The sequence below is a fragment of the Syzygium oleosum genome, unplaced genomic scaffold (genome assembly GCF_021117445.2).
Source record: "Syzygium oleosum isolate NSW1041296 unplaced genomic scaffold, Sole_v2.1 Sole_v2.09, whole genome shotgun sequence".
Classification (NCBI taxonomy): domain Eukaryota; kingdom Viridiplantae; phylum Streptophyta; class Magnoliopsida; order Myrtales; family Myrtaceae; genus Syzygium; species Syzygium oleosum.
In genome coordinates this window covers 6021786-6040192 of record NW_026607493.1, presented here as the reverse complement: position 1 = coordinate 6040192, position 18407 = coordinate 6021786, and the positions used below count along the sequence as shown (strand labels likewise).

Sequence of the window (18407 nt, the reverse complement as noted above, 5' to 3'; positions counted from 1 at the left end):
GGAAGGAAACGCAACAAGAGAGCTCGTTCTTGGAAAGTTACATGTAATCATCTACGTTTGGCTTACTAGTCTTTTCGTCCGATCCATTTTAGGTAAAAAGTTACCAACTTAAAAATACCAGTCCAATGTTGAACAAGCTACATACAATTCGGCACGTCAAATATTTATATGTTTCGGAAGGTTTCGGTAGACCACGAGATTTTTAAAAGAAAAGTAATCACGACGGCAAAATCGGCCGTCGGGAAAATTGAGGCGAGGCGAGGCAACGTGATTTCTATGGCTAAATTTCTTCCGTAGCACGGATCTAATTGACTAAACTAAAGTCTTCTTCCATGTATAATAAGCATCTGGAAATTTATTTTGATGAGATGGGTTGAATCGAAATTCGAATGAAGTTCAATGAATTTGGCATTGACGTATCACTTCTGCTTCGATATACAAGTTTGACCGCAATTGGGCATTTATTTTTGCGGTGCCCCATATTAATTTCCATCTTGGAAAGTTGACGTGCTAGCTCTTTGAGAAAAAGACTCATTTTTTGCTGGTTTTATTCATAAGACTTAGGTCAACACTGATAATTTGTGTCATAAAGAGAAAGTTTGCTTAAACACCCCGCCTTCCAAAAGAAAAAAAGAAAGAAAGAAAGAAAGAAAAACTCCCTTCCATAAAAAATAAAATAAAAACATTTTCTTATTTGTTTATAAACATTAATTAGGACACCGTTTGTTTAGCCGAAAATGAATGATTTTGAGAAATATTTTCGTAAAAATGATTGATTGTATTGCTTGAAATAATTGTTGATGAAAATGTTTTCGTTACCGACAACGGTTTATAACTAAATATTTTCGCAAACGATCGTTCGTTTATTTTTGCAAGCGATACGAACGATTATTTCTTAAAAAAAAATATTAAAACAAAGGCGCCCTAAGACTTAATTTATCAATTTATTATAGTTGAAATGACATATGATAGTCTCCGTCCTCATATCAATGAGAGAGACCCGGAGCCTGAAGCAGCTAGAGCAACGGTCTTCCATATCTATCTTTATTTATCCTTATATGTCGATAATTTAATACTAAGGTCTTAATTTACACGTGTCATTTCATTCTAGCTATAGATCACTGTGCATGCATCACATTACGAATCAAGTCGCAAGTGTTTTTTTTGCCCTTTCCTCTCTTCACATTTTCCAGGTTCCTTGGTGTCAAAAGTCAAAGATGACCTGCGAGTTCCGACGACTTGATTTCTAAGAAGTCAACCATGATGTTATAAAGAAATTGGCATTTAAAAGAATGACCAGAAATCCTTGGAGATTGCTGGTCAATGAAAATGTCGACCAAGGAAAAGTCGAGAGCCTTCGTCAAGGAAGTCGAAAACTAATGGTTGTTTGTTTAACTTTTTTTGTTTGGCCGGAAAGCAATGATTGTTGTTCAAAGATGTGGTTTTGATTAAATCAATGAGGTTATTATAGAATATTAAAAGGTGACTAATGATTATGTCGACTTGATATTCAATCGAAGATTAAATTGTATCGCGGATAAGAATTGTATGCTGCGACCGCATCATTGCCGTATGATTTGCATCAAGAGAAACGACACCCTTTAGGGATGAGGAATTCCCTCGTAATATCAAGTTGGATTGAAGTTAGGATTCGGTATTTATGACATTTAATCCCCACTGTATATCATGGTTTGATGTTAGTACACTAAGGAATTCAATACGAAAGATCAATAATGTGTAAGTTCGAAATAGAAAACAATGATCAAAACGAGAGTTCCAAAATTTAAATGAGTAGTTATGAGTATGAGATAGTTGATTTCTTAATTCCAATCATGTGGAAATCAATGCCAATTTTTTTTTTTGAAGATTCACTGATCGAAGTTCAGAATCACAAGTATGCATATTTCGATTTTTTTTTTATAACAAAGAAGCCCACCTAAGAGAGGTAAATTCCGAACCTTTAAAATGATCCACCAATCTAATAAGACCAAGTAAGATACGAGACAAACCCCAAATGCCTAACCTACACATGGAATGGTTTCTATTTGATGGCATGGCAATCATAATTAGGTCTTGCACTAATGATAATCCACATGACAAAATTGAGTTTTCTAAAGCCTAATTTTAAACAAAAAAGAAATAAAACCTTGGCCCACGAATTTTGTTTTGGACTCTATTCCCTTGAACTTGAATCGTGGGATCCAAAGAATCGTCCACGACTCGGCAAATCCCTGCTAAGCTTTTGACCATCGGGCTCTTGTGCTTCCTGCTAACGCAAAGCATGGATCCCGCGAATGAAATATTACAAAAGTAGAACAAAGATTGACAGTCGCAAGCTGGTCGCACACGGGCATTTGGTCTAGTGGTATGATTCTCGCTTAGGGTGCGAGAGGTCCCGAGTTCAATTCTCGGAATGCCCCGTTTCCTTCCTTTTTCCCCATGGCAATCCCACATTCCCATCTTGGCAAATCCCATTTAAAAGAAGAAAGAACGTGGTAAAAGACCACATTGAATATCGAGTAAGAGTTCAAGTCCGAGGACCAATGGTGCGGTTATCACGATGTGTTTCACTTTGATCATTGCATTGGAATCACGTGGAACGCGTCGGAATTACCTTCACACGGTAGGACCGGAGAGAAATTTCCTAAGAACGAAGCTCAGAGACAACAGATCATAATCGCAAAGTCAATCACCAAAAGAAAAAGAAAAGCGAACCTAAGCGTCCCTCAACAATCACTCAAAAGAGGTGAAACATACGTCGCTCGGAAAGTTCATCCTCACGAGGTCCCTCTCTCGATTCCCCTTTTCTATCACATTCCAAAGGAACTAAAGAATCATATGACCTGATCCACATCCACGCTACATTATAAACTTAAATTGGCGTCCACAAATCATTATGGAAGCCCGAAATAAATGAATAGAATCTTTCAGATAATCCCTATACAAGTCCCCTAAGCATCTTTAGCCTCCATTTGGAGCTGAGTATTTGTTTCGAATATGTACATGACAAGGGAGCAAAGACGAGAAGAATAAACTTAGGCTTGCTTCATACCCTCGTCCAGCGCCGGAGCTTTGCAAATTGGGCACAAGTTCTTCATCGATAGCCACTTCCTTATGCAGCCCGCATGGTAATCATGGCCACAAGTTTTCAATGCCCCCATGTAGTCCATGTTTTGGTACTCCTCCTGCAAGAGCGGGCAAGATTTCAAGCTGCTAATCAAACATTCTATATTTTATGCACAACATTAACGTCTATAGTAATTACTTGGCTGATTGATGCAAAAAGTCACGGAGACGGCAGCCTCAAAAGTACTTCAATTATGACCATACTACCGATTAAAAGGATTGAGAAACTTTAAGGAGTGATGCTAGGTTGCATTTTGGGTATTTCAACAAGTCCCCGATATGTACTATCTGTTCATGCAATTAAGACAAATCACTAAAAACTGAAAGCTTACCAGGCAGATAACACATCTACTTTGATCCTGAAATTTCTCTGATGAATATTGTACAGTTTCTTTCAAACATTTTGCTATTGAATCCTCAGACAAGCCTGTACTGACATTACCAATCCTTTCCCCTAATGCCAGCAGCTCCTGCTCAAATACAGACATTTAATATCGAGGAACCAAAATATCAAGAATAATAGGGAAAATGCAATACTCATATTCACCTCATAGCCCATGTTATCTATGTCTAGCCTCAAGTCTCGGTGCTCATCAAACACACTTCTTGAAGCATAAAAGCCTGAGCGATCCGCAATCATGAATCCCTTCAAAAAAATTAAAAACTGAAAAATGAGAAACAATGCAATATACTAATAAAAAACATTTTTATGGTAAAGTAAACATCTGATTAGGAGTTGAGGAAGACCAAAAGAAAAAAAACTACGTAGAGACATCTATGCACTTCACGCGTTCATCACTATTTACAGTCCAAACAACGCAGACAAACTGGCTCTATGATCATTGATTTCAAGTTCATTCCACTATGCAAACGTCAACCAGGTCAACTAGTCATTTACAGTAGAATATTACTATCTGTTTTAGCCAGACTCTTCTTTTAAATAACCATATGTCAATACAGTTTTCTCTGAGAGAATAAAATCATCTTCTAACTAGCAATAAGGCCATAATCGCTCCAAGGACCCATAAACCAACCACACAAGTTTCATAGGGCAGGTATCGTCACAAATGAACCTGCATCTAGAGCCGTCACAAAGCCACATAATATTTACACAACTTCCAATCGAAAGAGATCTCGCTTAAAGAAAACCTCTGGAAAACCTTTTCCCCAATGTTGACAATTTCCTAAACTTCATCTCCTCCTAACTTATCATAATATCATTTCTCATTACAACGAATAACTGGAAACAGGGAAAAGCATATACACTTTTAACTAAAACTTCAATCATTGCAGAGCATCTTGATGAGAAACCAAGTGCCACTTCCGTGGCTCCTAATAATTAATCAATTTGGTAAATAAGTTGCATGTTTTGCAACCCAAAAAGACCATTTTCCCCCTGAATGCATATTCATCTTCCCCAAGAATGACTACACACCTCATATTCTAATTGATCGTGGCCACTTCCTTCATCAGGAAATGACCGAAATCTTTCAGTAGATACCCTTGATCTCCGAGCCCCATCATTGTTACGCCATCCTATAGCAGAAAGTGGTCTTGGATGTCTAGAGTAACCATCTGCAACTGATGGCAGTCTCTCTTCTGAAGGTCCCACTTGTAGAGATCGTAAGCCGCTTGAAGAAGGCCGGGGATCTCGGCTAGATCTTTGAGAAGAGATGCTACGAACACTTCTCAGTGGCTGGCTTGAGGATCCGAGATGACCTTGACGGAGGATAGAATTTCTCCTAGAAATAAAATCAGATCCACCAGTCTCAATGGGAGAACCAACAGTACTGCTTCCACCAAAAGACTGGTTTGGTCCGTCTCTATATCCACCTACATCCACAAGTTTTCCAAATTGGACCCCTACAAAGAGCATTACGCAAAAATCGAATGCGCGATTAAAAATTGAGTTTAAAACGTACCTGGCATTGACATCCTACCATGAGCAGGAGGAACAGTGGTATGGCTCCAGTCACATGTCAGACCATTAGACTGACCTTGAAGATCTACCACGCGAGAATGCTCAACCGGGTTGCTTGTATAAATAAAATTGTGCGGATTGGTTGGCATATGTGCCCTGGACACATTGGTATCTAATTCAACCCCGTAACGACTTCTCACGTTCCTTAAAGGACCCTCACCCCTGATTGAAAGGCTGTTGGGCCCATTGTAGGTGTAATCTCCATTAGCAGAGAGATGATCCCAAGGCGCATGAAGCGAGTCAATGTCTGGTTCGTCCAGCTGTAATTCAGAAGAGACAGGAGGAGCAGAGGAACTTCCGCTTCCAGGACAGTAGTATCTGCTACTACTGCCTCTCTCACACAATGACGGTATTACAGGGCTTTTTCTCTTAAGGTGTCCTCTTCCACCATCAGCCGTGAGATCAATAAATCCACCATCAACACCATATGGCACATGCCCATTGTAATTCGACAATGATGACGATGACGATGATCCATGACATGCATAATTTTCTGTCGATGCCCTGAATGTCCCCATGTTTGGTGCATGCACAAAAGAATCCTGAGATAGCCCAGCAACATTGGGTTGACAATGTGGCAACACATCATTGTGACCAAGAGGAACATATTCACTTGACCTTGGTGCAGTCCAATGAGAAGCATAATGTGCTCCATTCACTGCCACATTCTCCACAGGATAAAAGTAAGTACCATTCTCTACAGAACTTCCCCTGGCTGCATCCATTTGAAAAATTGAGTAAAGTAGAGCAAGAGCTATAAATAAATAATCTACAAACACTTACACAACTAAAGTCTTATGCATTCACCTAAATGAACTCCTGAATCCCTGATATGTTGAATGCATACCCATTAGTAAAAAATGCATAGAAACAAATTATATATCATAAATAAAAATTAGCAAGTTATAAGTTCTAATTGTTGCCTACACAAATACTTAATTCACATTGGGGGGAATAAAGACTTGGCAGATCTGACACTGTTAAGCAATGATTGTCCTCTTTTTGGGTGCTAAAAGACACAGGTGTAGTGAGCAAGAAAAGCATGCAACATATAACAAGTAACAACCAAGTACCTAATTGCATATTCGGTTGCTCCATATTCATGTTATTCCAGCTTTGAGCATGATTACCCTCAAATGTCTGAGATGCACCAAACAAATGCCTATGCCCCATAACTGCACAAAGAGAAGCCAAAGATGAGCCAAATCCCAAAGTGAAAAGACACCCTGCGTCAGATGAAAGATAATTAAAACATTGTTCATTAACATAATATCTTTCAGATTAAGTAATCAGCATCAATCCACCAGAGTTCATGCAAATTATTTCTTATTTCATGGCATGCTACCTGTTCTGCTAAATACTGGCAAACCCTTCTATGGTAAATTAATCTGATTTCTTGGGAAACCATCTTCTCTCAAATCTCAACAATGTAGTCGACCCAAAACAAAAAAAAAATCTCAACAATGTCCTCAACATTGGATTCAACAGCCTTCCACTAGATATGGTAAATACTAATGCTCGGCAAAGCATTCTTAAAAGGTCTAGGGGCCATTATCCGATGAAATTTTGGTTCAAAACTGTCTCTGGCAGTAAATGTACGGTTTCAACCTTCTATTCTCTATAGATCACTGTATGTATAGCTGCAAGAGATTCATATAGGAAGTCATAAGCCCTTTTAACATGTTTCTAAATCCAAAAGGCAAGAAAAAACAAAGAGCTGATCCTTGTTTAGGAGAGAGTAGAGAGTGGATAATAATTTGGCATTTTTTTCCCTTCTTTTCTTAATCTCATGTCACCCACGTCACAAGGCAAGCCATCACACCAAACTTCAACGCTTCTGATGAAATTCAATGTCATGTCTAAGCATAACATCAAGGACTTTAACAGCTAATGTAGCTTGCTCGTTCCATCTCATTACATTCAAAGATTTCGTAATGTAGGTGCAAGCAGTGGATAGGTAAACAAGTATGCCCAGACAACATTTTAATCAAGTTCGTCCTTCTTACTGTACTGCACTTTGCATGATACATATCTAGAGTCCCATATACTGTCTATGTGAATGTCAGCATTAGTAAATTATTTTTACTATTCCGGAAGGTTTCAATCTTGAAATTTCCAGGGAGTGTACTATGCATTCGCAACATAGATATCCCCACAATCATGTTTGAGACATATACATACCACAGTCCATCAAGAAATGTGAAAAGACCAAGTAAGAATAGAAACTTCACTAATACAACCAAGCTTCTGTTAGTATTGAAAAAGATATGTTTGCTAATGCATTTCAGACAGAGAGAAGATAATACAACCCAATCCCAAAAGCACACGGTACTTAAACTATTATTTTACGTTTTCACTGGTACTGAAGAATTTTAAGACCTACTGAATATAGTCAGAAACTAAAATTAGCACGATAAAACACAAATAGGAAAGGAAGAAAGAAAGCAACAGCACAAATTTCTCAACAAATATACAACTTTTGAATGCCATCTCTGCAAGTGAAACATAATGAAAATATTCATCTGCATTTATGAAGGATGTCTCATCAATTACAGAGACAAAAAACCAAAGAAATGCGAGTAGTCCTCCATTTATTGCTTCTAAACTTTTCAGCTCCTACTGCATTTATTCAATGCGACAAGATATTTGGTCACAGTGTTTTATTAGATCAATTGATTCTCAACAATTGGAGATATATAGTAGAGTTCGTCCGCCAATGATTGATGACATATTGAAGATAAAATCAACTATAGTTTCGACCCGCTGAAGAAAAAGACCAATTAGAATTCAGAGTGCAGTATAGTACTCTTCAAACCAATATCGGGTTCTCTCTTGAAGAGGGACAAATTATAGGAGATCAGGTAACAATTGCGATATGCACATACTGATCAAGAAGCAGGAAATGGGATAATAAACAGATTTTGACATGCTTTTATCTTTTCTAACTCTCCTTAAAAAAAAGGTTCTTCAAAATAATCAATGAGACTTCATCTGCCCCATTAATCGTAAGATCGAGAACATATCTTGTGATACCTTCAACAGAAAGGATTCAGCAGTACATAACATCCCCAAAAAGTTAAAGACAAGACAAGAAAACCAATGTGACTATAAAAAAAAGATACGCATGCAGAAAGAAGGCTGAAAGGAAGAAAGAAGATAACATATGACACGACTTCCTGAGACATCTTGAGCATAACATAAGACTGTTTGCCATGCAAAAGCATCAGAAATACATCATATTAAATATCAATAGCCAGTGGTCCATTTCTTTCTTTACAGTAGCCCAAACTAAATCCAACTCATAAAAGACAAGTTTACCCTTGTTTCACAGTATCATCTTGCCATGCAACAAAACAGAAGTGTAAAGAGACACAGCAGCATTCTTTTCTTTGCTTGTTTCACCCTAAAGGATGTCAAGGTAATCTCCATGTAACTATGAAGCTCAAAGTAAGAGGCAATTACATAATGCTGGTGCTTAAATAACATTTTCTTCCTGATAGTTCATGCAACAGATATTGGGCAAATGGAGAGCTAGAAGCACATACAGCCATACAGAGAGGGCTCAATAATTCATTAACATTAAGGAACAGAATATCAAGACAGAAAAAGTTTAAATATTAGAAAAGTCCAAGCCACACTAAAAAACCTCTGCTGATTTAGTTATAAGTGAATCAAGGTTTACTGTGTAAGATTTCAACTCAGTAACTATCCTTCATTTCTCTGGAGAAGTAAGCTGTTAAGTAACCTGATAATGGAATTGACAAACTTATCACTAGTTACATAGAATATAACAAAATTTCCAAATACTGCTCACATTTTCATTTCTTGTAAGATTGATACATCTATTCTCCATGAGGAGCACATAGTATTAAATACGTGTCTCTCCAATATTGACAAAACAACCATCAAAAGGCCCACCAGCAGAGCCAGGTTGATCACTATCTTTTCTTCAAGTATGTGTGTTTACTAATACAAACAGACGGAGATACTCCTAGAAAGGCGGAGCCTTGTGAACATGGTCAACTGGACTTCCTGGATACAACCATCGTCAAGCTAATAGAAAATGCCCCTGCAAGATTAGTTTAGCCAAAATCCGATGAACCGTTAGACCCCATCTTCTGAGAAATCATAGCTAGACAAGTGGATATATCCTACAATCAAGCCCATATGCATCTCCATAGAGGGTGATAACTATCTCAGCTCACAACGTCAGGCCCCTTGATTTTGAATTAATGATCACACCGATGCAAAAGCCAATTGCTCATTGAAAACTCATTTGAATCTCACAAGGCCCTCTAACAGGGAGCACACCGGGAAAGCATTATTCCACTTCTTGTTAGAGGGTTACTAACTCCCAGTCCTCAACACTACAAGAGAATGTCGCCACAATAAATGGAACTTCCACAGGAGCGCACGCAGATCTGAAGGACCAGAGCTAGTCAGCAAAACCCTCATACTCATCGTGATAGGCTTTCCTTCGAATGGCAGACGGTAGTAATGTACAACTAGAACCCTGTGGAAAAGTTAAGTCGAGTTGTGGAGATCTATATTGATCAGAAGAAATCGGCAAGTCCTACTATAATAAAGATCAATTGATATCCCAGGAACCAGACCATCGAAAAACACTCCAAGGAAGCAGGGCACCTTAAAAGTCCAGAAGATGGGATCACACAATCAAATTAGGTAGCTTCTTCGATCACCTGATAAATAAATAAAAAAGTGCCTGCATCGCCATTTCCGGTTCAGAATGTATATAGCAAAGGCTATGACTAAGCTAAAACTAGTCATCAACATCTAACTAAACAAAGCCCCTCTAAAATAGCTACCAAATGAAGTAAAATGAAGACTACATAACCTGTTTTATTCTGAAAAAATGAAGAGCAGGCTAAATAACCTCTTGAGCACCTGTACTTATCAACTCAAACATGAATGAAAAGGGGACTCAGACAAGAATTTATCAGAGAGAGAGAGAGAGAGAGAGAGAGAGAGAGAGAGAGAGAGAGAGAGAGAGAGAGAGAAAGAGAGAAAAAGAGACTGATGTAGGTGGATGCCACACGATTCAACAATCCTCACCTGCATATGAAGACATGTTCTTCCAAATTCTCCATAGAATAAAAGTCAAGCAACAAAAATCACACCAATTGTACCGAACAAAACCTGCACAACAGAAACAGGCAAACCTAGTCGATGCCAAAGGTAATTCAATTGAACTCTAGGTCCCAATGATATCAAGCCATCATGCTTGCAACATTAGGTCCAGGAGATACTATAAGCCTAGTCTACGCACTATGACATCCTCTGTGATTTTCTTTTCGAGGACTTCAGCATTTCTACAATTTTCCATTCATCAGGCATTATGAAAAACTAAATCAATCGCACACTTTTATGTGCTTAAAAAAACAATGATTAAGTACAAACTATGTCCACTTGAAATGATATGAAAGTGGTAGATAACCAGAAATCCATAAGCACTGGGCAGGTACTTATTGTATACAATCATTGCGATACACTTGTTGGCCTATGTGAAGATGTCAATATACTCCCAAGCCTAAGAGAAGGGCTTTCTATTTGAGTATCTAATTGGAAAAAAAGGTCCATATTAGACAAAAATAAACCAGCAGATATACAGAAAAAAGCACAAGTGGGCATTCTTTTTGTTCAATAGGCGCTGCTAATTTGAAGGCCTCTGTGAAGGTCAAACGATAGTCTAAAGCCTAAGCAACTGGCTTTCTATTTGAGTAATTTATTGATCATTATCGCCACTGATTTTGTATACAGACACTGGAAAGAGAATGTTAGATGAAGAAAATTAGAATGAATAGTACTGGTTGTGTTAATCCATGAGTTTTCATTTTTGCCATCATATGACAGAGTTGGAAATAAAGATACATAGAGCAACAACTGTCCATGTACCCCCCTCCTTCCAATCTTCATCGTAGCATCAACTGACCCAGAATGTTAAGTTTAGAAATTCCACGACATCTGAATTGATCATCGCGTAAGGTAATCCTATTGTGACATTAAACCCTCCCCACATAGAAACTTTCCTGGTATCAGTACTCCACTACCCCAACTACCACTCAAAGACAGAGCCGGAGAAGGAAGAGAGAGAGAGAGAGAGAGGGAGAGAGAGAGAGAGAGAGGAACTTGTAACCGTTGGTGTAGCTTCCTAAATATTCATAACAGCGAAGCTCCAGCATAGCCTAGGAGAAAGATGGAAACAACAAGGTGAGGGGTTCTAAATAGCAACTTCTATGACCGATAAAGTACGGACACTGTTAATAATCGCCATCCTCGCGATCAACCGACCTCAGACCAACGATCACCGACCCGGTGGAAGGAAAAACTTCTTAGGATGCGCGAAACAATCAATTAAAGGGGGAGAGGGGGGTCAAAACATAAAGTCAGGATAGGGAAGATGAACCAACTACCCACATCCAAAGCCCACCAACGTCACACATCCCACGGTTCACGTCACCGGATTCCCTCGCGATATCAAGCCGCGATTCACACGCACACGAGAGATTACGAGCAAGGCCAAAACACAACAAGCTGGAAACGGACCGTCGCAAAAAAAAACACGACCGGCGACCCTCGATTTCGGAAGGATCGCGAGAGGTAACACCGAACTTACTTCCCACAACAGGTGATCGGAGCCGGATAATCGGGAAATTCCGCAGCGCGCGACCACGATCGGGACCAACCACGCAATCGCAAATGAACACCGCACACCGACACGGAAGCCGACAATCTTAACGGCGACGATCGATCCATCGATCGATCGGAGCGGAATTGGAAGAGTATCTGCGGGGGAGAGAGAGTACCTTCGAGGTCGATTCGATCGGAGGTCGCCGGGCCGGGGAGGAACGATCGCCGGGAGCCAGAGCAAGCGAGCGAGGAAGCAAGAGAGAGAGAGAGCTTTTGCCGTGACGGAAGGTGATTTATATATAAGCGCAGTTGGGTGCGTTGCAGACGGAGGAAATCTGTTGCTCCGCTGAGACGTTGTCGTATGCTCTCGCGCTTCCGGAGACGTACCCGAATTCTTTCCTTGCTAGAGTATTTATTTTTTTATATAATTATATATATATTGGATTCTGATAAAATAAAATAAAATTATAATGACAAAAAGTCACGTGTGTGCCCCTACTAGGAAGTTTTAGCAACAGGACGTTTATGTCGACATTCTAACGATGGGTTGATTTTTCTTTTTTCTTTTTTCTTTTTCATAAAAAAGGGCGAGGAGAGACGATCGCCGGTGGCCCCTCCATCGGACCCCCCCTCTCCGTCGATCGTGATGTGTATCGTAGTGGGGCCATATTCATATATGGCGAAGGTAAGGAGATATTGTCGAACTTCAACTCATATTCAGGGCGCTTGTCAAATATTTTTACTAAAGGGATCTTTGATATTCGATGTATGGTCAGGTATATCACGATGACAATCAATATATCGGGAATCGCAATATTTTCTTATGGTTGCTTAACAAGTGTTTCTGAGATGCCTTTTAAGTGAATCTTATTTTATATTGGGGTCTTTATACTTTTTCAGAAACACTTCATTGCTTCGGCTAGAAATAGTTGGTCCTTCGGAAGGAAAAATCTAGCTGAAATTTTCGAGTATCACGCGAAGAATGCGACTGACCGATAATCTTGTCGATTTGGCCCGATCATTTTCTAAATCTTTTATAAAGAGATAAGTTCAACAGGATCCTCCCATCGGAAATTTGCCTTTGTTACTATCAAAAGTCGCTTAAGCGTGTGTAGGACGAATCAAATGAGCAATACCAGAAAGAATCTTTCGATTCCCTTTTCAATAGAAAATCCAAGACTCAACCAAACCCACAAAATTTTGAGTGCCCGATTGCATTTTCCGTATCCATTTTGAGTATTCGTTAAGCATAGTGTTTGTCTGCTCTTTCGTTTGTGTCGCAAGAGGGGCGAATAAGAAAGGCGGATGCGTCACGCATATAATGTAGCTGCCCAGAAGGGTGAACATTAGGACAAACACCACCGGTTGGACCGGTCGCTTGGGCCCTTTCTTCTTTTCTTTCTTACTATTGTTTGTCGCGTATGGATAAAGAAAGCCGCACTTCGTTTCTTGTTTGACGAGTTGCAAGTCTCTTCTTCCAACCCGAACCACCCAAAAAAAAAATAAAATTAAAAAAGAGTTGCGAGTCCATTCTTGCTGTTTGACACGGTAGAAAGTAGTGATATGGATTAGATAGTTGTTTATTGCTATAACAACGGGGGGAAAACACACACTATAATTATGCTAATGACGCTTTTGGGGGTTGCATTTGGTTTCATTTTATGCCTTCAAACTTATCTTGGGTTTGCTTTCCCTCTTTTGCATATGATAACGTGCACCGGTTCGGCTCGAATCGTGCGGAGCGATGGATTGCGAATCTAGTTTTGACCGCTCTAAGAACGCTCGACTAACGCGCTATAAAAACTACTAGCACTTGTGTGCGTTTTAATAGCGTGAGTTCTTCCATTTGGGGAATATTAGTATATATTTCAGCATAGATTATTTGCAAAATTGTATGGTGTTTTATAAGAATCTCCCTCTTTGAAATAAGACGAAGGCAGGATCCTTAGTTCAAATTATGTGTTGATGTAAAATATAAGACTTGATAACAATTAGGAAATCATTAATTTTTGTTGTTATAAATCATAAAAGGATTTTATATGTAATTAACGACACTATCGTAATATTGAGAGAAAATAATAAATATTATTTAAGGAAATATTTAATAGGAAGACTCAAATAATATAAATTTTTTTCAATAATTGCTAATTTGCAATATTAAAACTCATTCTAATTAATGTTTTTCTTTTCTTTTTGGTGAACAAAACTCATGTTATCTGATGAGGCCAAGTACAAATTCTAGCAGCAAAATTAGCGGAGAGTGTAAAAAAAAAAAAGTCATTGAAAGGAAAGGGATTAGAGTTTCGGGGTAATAACATTAAAATCTCAAATTGTGTTAAAGCTGGGATTTTTTTTGGGTAAATGGGACACGATTGTATCAGTTTGTGGTACATATGTTGCCGATGTACCAATTTGGATTTTTTTACGACACAAAAATTAATTTGGGGTAAATTTAATACGATTGTACCAATTTGAAGTTTTTTGGTAGTATTAATCTTATAAAATTTCTTACGTATTGTTTGCTAAGAGCATTTTACCTGTTTGGCGTTACATGTATAATACAGGTCCGATTTTTTTTACACTACGGGTTTATAATCTCATGTTATAATCGCAATATTGTCTTATGCAGTTGCTTAGTAAGTGTTTTTTAGGCCCCTTTTAAGTAAATCCTTTTGGTATATGGGTGTTTATACTTTTTCAGAGACACTTCACTATTTCGGCTAGGATTAGTTAGTTCTTCGGAAGAAAAAATCTATCGGAAATTTCCAAGTATTATGCAAAGATTGCAATTGACCGGTAAACTTTTCGATTTGGTCCGATCAATTTCTAAACCTTTTACAAAGAGAAAAGTTCAACAAGATCCTCTCACTGGAAATTTGCCTTAGTTACTATAAAAAATCGCTCTAGCGCATGCGGGACGAATCAAATGAGTAATATAACCAAAAGAATTTCCCAATGCCCTTTTCCGTAGAAAATTCAAGACTCTGTTAAATCATTAAAAGATTTAGAGCGTAATCGTATTTTTTTCCGTATAAAATTTAGGACACGGCAATTTTTTTTCCTCTCGCATTCCATACGTCGTGTCAAGTCAAATTCGAGTATTTATTGGGCACAGACTTTGGGTGCCTTTTTTTTCTATTTTAATAAATGTTAGCTGCGGAAAAGGGGAACGTGAGGATAATTGCACCGATTGCCTTTGACCTTTCTTCTTTGCTTTGCAGGACTTGAGCGCGTTCCATTTCCACACGCATTATTGAGGACTTCCCATGCAATGTAATGTTCCAGTTTTGCTTACCTTTTGGCTCAGAGGCGACTTTTGATCTTTCCTCTTCATCTTCGTTCCTCCTCTCTTCCCTTTCTCGATCTTCTCTCTGCTCAAAGCTTCACTGCAGGCCATGGTTTCACTCTGCAGTCTCCCCTTTTTCTTTCTTTCTTTTTCCTTCGTTTTTCTATTGCGTTTCTCAAACTTCATTGACGCTCGTCAAGCTCAAGATTATGTTTATCCAACCGCTACGCTTTCAACACGGTGGACGATTAACGCAACAGCTTGTCACTCCGCCCGATATGGAGATGGATCGATCGTGCGGGCAATTCTACTCCCAGGCAGAGGAGCTTCTAGCCCTGCCTTCGCCTGTGGCTTCTACTGTAATGGTGACTGCAACACTTACCTCTTTGCTGTTTTCATCGTTCGAGTAAACAGTAGTGCCTTAATTGCTATTTCCCGTTTGACAAATCCACGAGTAGTGTGGTCTGCCAATCGAAACAATCTCGTACAGATCGGCGCGACGTTGGAGCTCACGTCCGAAGGCGATTTGGTGTTGAAAGATGCTGATGGTACGGTTGCTTGGTCCACAAACACTTCTGGTAAATCCGTTGTAGGCTTGAAATTGACAGATTTGGGAAACCTCGTGTTGTTTGATAAGGACAATGCGACTGTTTGGCAGTCTTTTGATGAGCCAACCGACTCACTTGTCCCCGGACAAAAGTTGAGGCAGGGGCAAAGATTGATGCCGAGTGTTTCCGAGACAAATTGGACCGTTGACGGTATGATTACGCTTTCCGTGAATGGCAGTGTTTTATCTGCTCAAGTGGAGACTCATCCTCCTCAGGTCTATGTCCAGTTTTCTGCTGTAACCGAGAGTGAAAGGATCGAGAATCCATATTTTGGGTTTTTAAATGGAAGCTTGACTTTGTACGTAAATTCTGCCTTGAATTCAACCTTAATTAAGGTCGATGGAACATATTCTATGCCATACATGAAGCTGGGCTCGGATGGGCATTTGAGAGTGTATGGTTGGATGTCAGCTCTGTGGGGAGAAGTGGCCGATCTTTTCAGTGTGTCTATGGGGGACTGTGGCTATCCGAGAGTGTGTGGGCAATATGGAATTTGCTCCAGTGGGCAATGTAGTTGTCCGGCTTTGAGTGGGGGGACGAGCTATTTCCAACAAGTAAATGATAGGCAGCCTAATCTTGGGTGTTCCCAGATTGTTCCATTGTCTTGTGGAACTTCACAACATCAAAGTCTTATGGAGCTAAAAAATATCATGTATTTCAGTGTTACGCCAGATCTCATGGATATAGATGCTTCAAGTTGTAAAGAGGCCTGCACAAAGAACTGTTCGTGCAAAGCAGCTATATTTCGGTATTATTCGAATCGCACTAGCGGCAGGTGTTACTTACCAACTCAGGTGTTTTCACTTATGAATGTTGACAAGACTGAGTCTAACTATACTTCTATTGCTTACCTTAAAGTACAGAATGTGGCCACTGAAGCTCCTAATCAAAATGGGGCCAATGAACCTCCTAATACTTTGGTTGACAATCAAAGGAGCAGCCGTCTCCCTGTAATACTTGGGTCCAGCCTCGGAGCTCTCTTTGCGATGATGATTCTCATCGTAGCCATAGCTTTGTTTGTTCAGAAGAGAGATGATAATCAAACGGAGGAGGATTACCTTGATCAAGTACCAGGATTGCCTACTAGATTCACGTATGATGATCTAAAAGCCATCACAGACGAATTTAGTAAAAAGCTTGGCGAAGGTGGTTTTGGTTCTGTTTTCGAAGGTACTCTAGGTGACGGCACAAAAGTTGCAGTAAAACGCCTTGATGGTTTTGGGCAGGTTAAGAAATCCTTTCTAGCTGAAGTTGAGACTATCGGCAACATCCATCATGTGAACTTGGTAAGACTCTTGGGATTTTGCGCTGAGAAATCCCACAGGCTCCTTATCTATGAGTACATGTCGAATGGGTCTCTAGATAGATGGATCTTTCACAAATCCAATGAATGTGTTCTCGAGTGGCAACAAAGGAAGAAGATTATTCTCGATATAGCAAAAGGACTGAATTATCTTCATGAAGATTGCAGACAGAAAATAATTCACTTAGACATTAAACCCCAAAATATCCTTTTGGATGGGAATTTTAATGCTAAGGTTGCTGATTTTGGATTATCCAAGTTGATAGACAGGGACCAAAGCCAAGTCGTCACAACCATGAGAGGAACTCCCGGTTATTTGGCCCCCGAGTGGCTGAGTGCAGCAATCACTGAAAAGGTCGATGTGTATAGCTTTGGCGTGGTAATCTTGGAGATAGTGTGTGGGAGAAAAATCTTCGATCGCTCTCTAGATGAAGAAGACATGCATTTACTGAGCCTTTTTAAGAGAAAGGCAGAAGAGGAACGATTGTTGGACATTGTGGATAAGTCTAGCGATGACATGCAACTAAATGGACCGCAGGCGGTGAATATGACGAGGATTGCTGCATGGTGCTTGCAAGGAGACTATACGAAGAGGCCCTCCATGTCTATGGTCGTCAAGGTGTTAGAGGGCGTCGCGGAAGTTCAAGAAGACCTGGATTACGACTTCTATGCTCAGCCTTCCATTGATGGAGCAGCGAGATTTGGTCCGATGGACGTCGAATTCAGAGCTACCACTGCATTACTACCCTCAATCCTAAGCGGTCCACGATGACTCGACAAACGAATAAGAACTTTTCTTCCCAATATGTCAAGTGGTACAATCTGCAGGCAATTGAACTTTTCAGATGGTGAGGACTTCGGCTCGTCATTCTCTTTTCAGGCCCGGAAAAAGCATGTGGCATGATATCATTTCTCTTTTTCACTTTGCAAATGAGTGGACTTTGCCATAACTCGTCAAAAGATTGACTTGGTTAGGATGTTGCATTTAGGTTGTATTGCTTATGCAAAAACTAGTAGTGCTCAAGTTTGTTGTGTTTGGGAAAAGAGGGAATTTGTTGAGTCATTTGTGTGAAAAGCTGCTAAGACTAGTCAGTTGTTGGTAATGTCTTTTCGTAGCTTTACTATGTCGTGGATCCAAATCTGATTTGCTTTTTGGTTCCAACACGCGATATCCTTCGGATTCAATGACTCTACTCTTCCTCATTTTGCGGTTCTTCTTCCAATTCCTCTGCTTTGTGCCCTTCGCCTTCTCCTCTTCTCGAAGTCTCCAAATCGGAGTCGCCATAGTAAGTTATCACAACATCACGTAGAGAAGCGATAATCTTGCGATGAAACTGTCTATCTTCTCCTCGGCCATGGAAGGCATCGCGTGGAGAGGATGGCTTTACACGGTGTTCATTCTGCACTTCGTGTTCGCTTGCCAGTTTCTCCTACTTCAACCTCTAGTCTCTGCCC

General features: G+C 39.7%; 2 protein-coding genes and 1 non-coding gene across 13 annotated transcripts; 2 read left to right on the top strand and 1 right to left on the bottom strand.

Annotated features, from left to right (window-relative positions):
* The first annotated feature begins 2348 nt into the window (after nt 1–2348).
* TRNAP-AGG (transfer RNA proline (anticodon AGG)) lies at nt 2349–2420 on the top strand. The gene has a single exon. It is a non-coding gene; the product is annotated as a tRNA-Pro (tRNA).
* A 419-nt stretch (nt 2421–2839) lies between these two features.
* Nucleotides 2840–12058, bottom strand: LOC115673405 (E3 ubiquitin-protein ligase MBR2). 7 transcript variants are annotated; one of them, XM_056314708.1, is made up of 9 exons: nt 11932–12058; nt 10181–10264; nt 8922–9176; nt 6181–6282; nt 5049–5822; nt 4562–4959; nt 3674–3772; nt 3459–3596; nt 2840–3185 (listed from the first exon to the last, which is right to left on the bottom strand). In XM_056314708.1, the coding sequence occupies exons 4-9, from the start codon at nt 6278–6280 to the stop codon at nt 3036–3038; spliced, it is 1659 nt and encodes a 552-aa protein (XP_056170683.1). In that variant the 5' UTR covers nt 6281–6282; nt 8922–9176; nt 10181–10264; nt 11932–12058; the 3' UTR covers nt 2840–3035. The 7 variants fall into 7 exon arrangements, with proteins under 7 accessions (XP_056170683.1, XP_056170686.1, XP_030451420.2 ...); XM_056314711.1 differs by having other exon boundaries at nt 9114–9176; XM_030595560.2 differs by lacking the exon at nt 8922–9176.
* Nucleotides 12059–14935: 2877 nt separating this feature from the next.
* On the top strand, nt 14936–18140 carry LOC115663207 (G-type lectin S-receptor-like serine/threonine-protein kinase SD2-5). Of its 5 annotated transcripts, none has more exons than XM_056314701.1 (3): nt 14936–15406; nt 15532–15619; nt 15700–18140. In XM_056314701.1, exons 2-3 carry the CDS (start codon nt 15581–15583, stop codon nt 17722–17724), a joined length of 2064 nt encoding a protein of 687 aa, XP_056170676.1. In that variant the 5' UTR covers nt 14936–15406; nt 15532–15580; the 3' UTR covers nt 17725–18140. The 5 variants fall into 5 exon arrangements, with proteins under 5 accessions (XP_056170676.1, XP_056170674.1, XP_056170679.1 ...); XM_056314704.1 differs by having other exon boundaries at nt 15391–15406; nt 15532–15589; XM_056314699.1 differs by having other exon boundaries at nt 14937–15406; nt 15532–18140.
* Nucleotides 18141–18407: the final 267 nt, after the last annotated feature.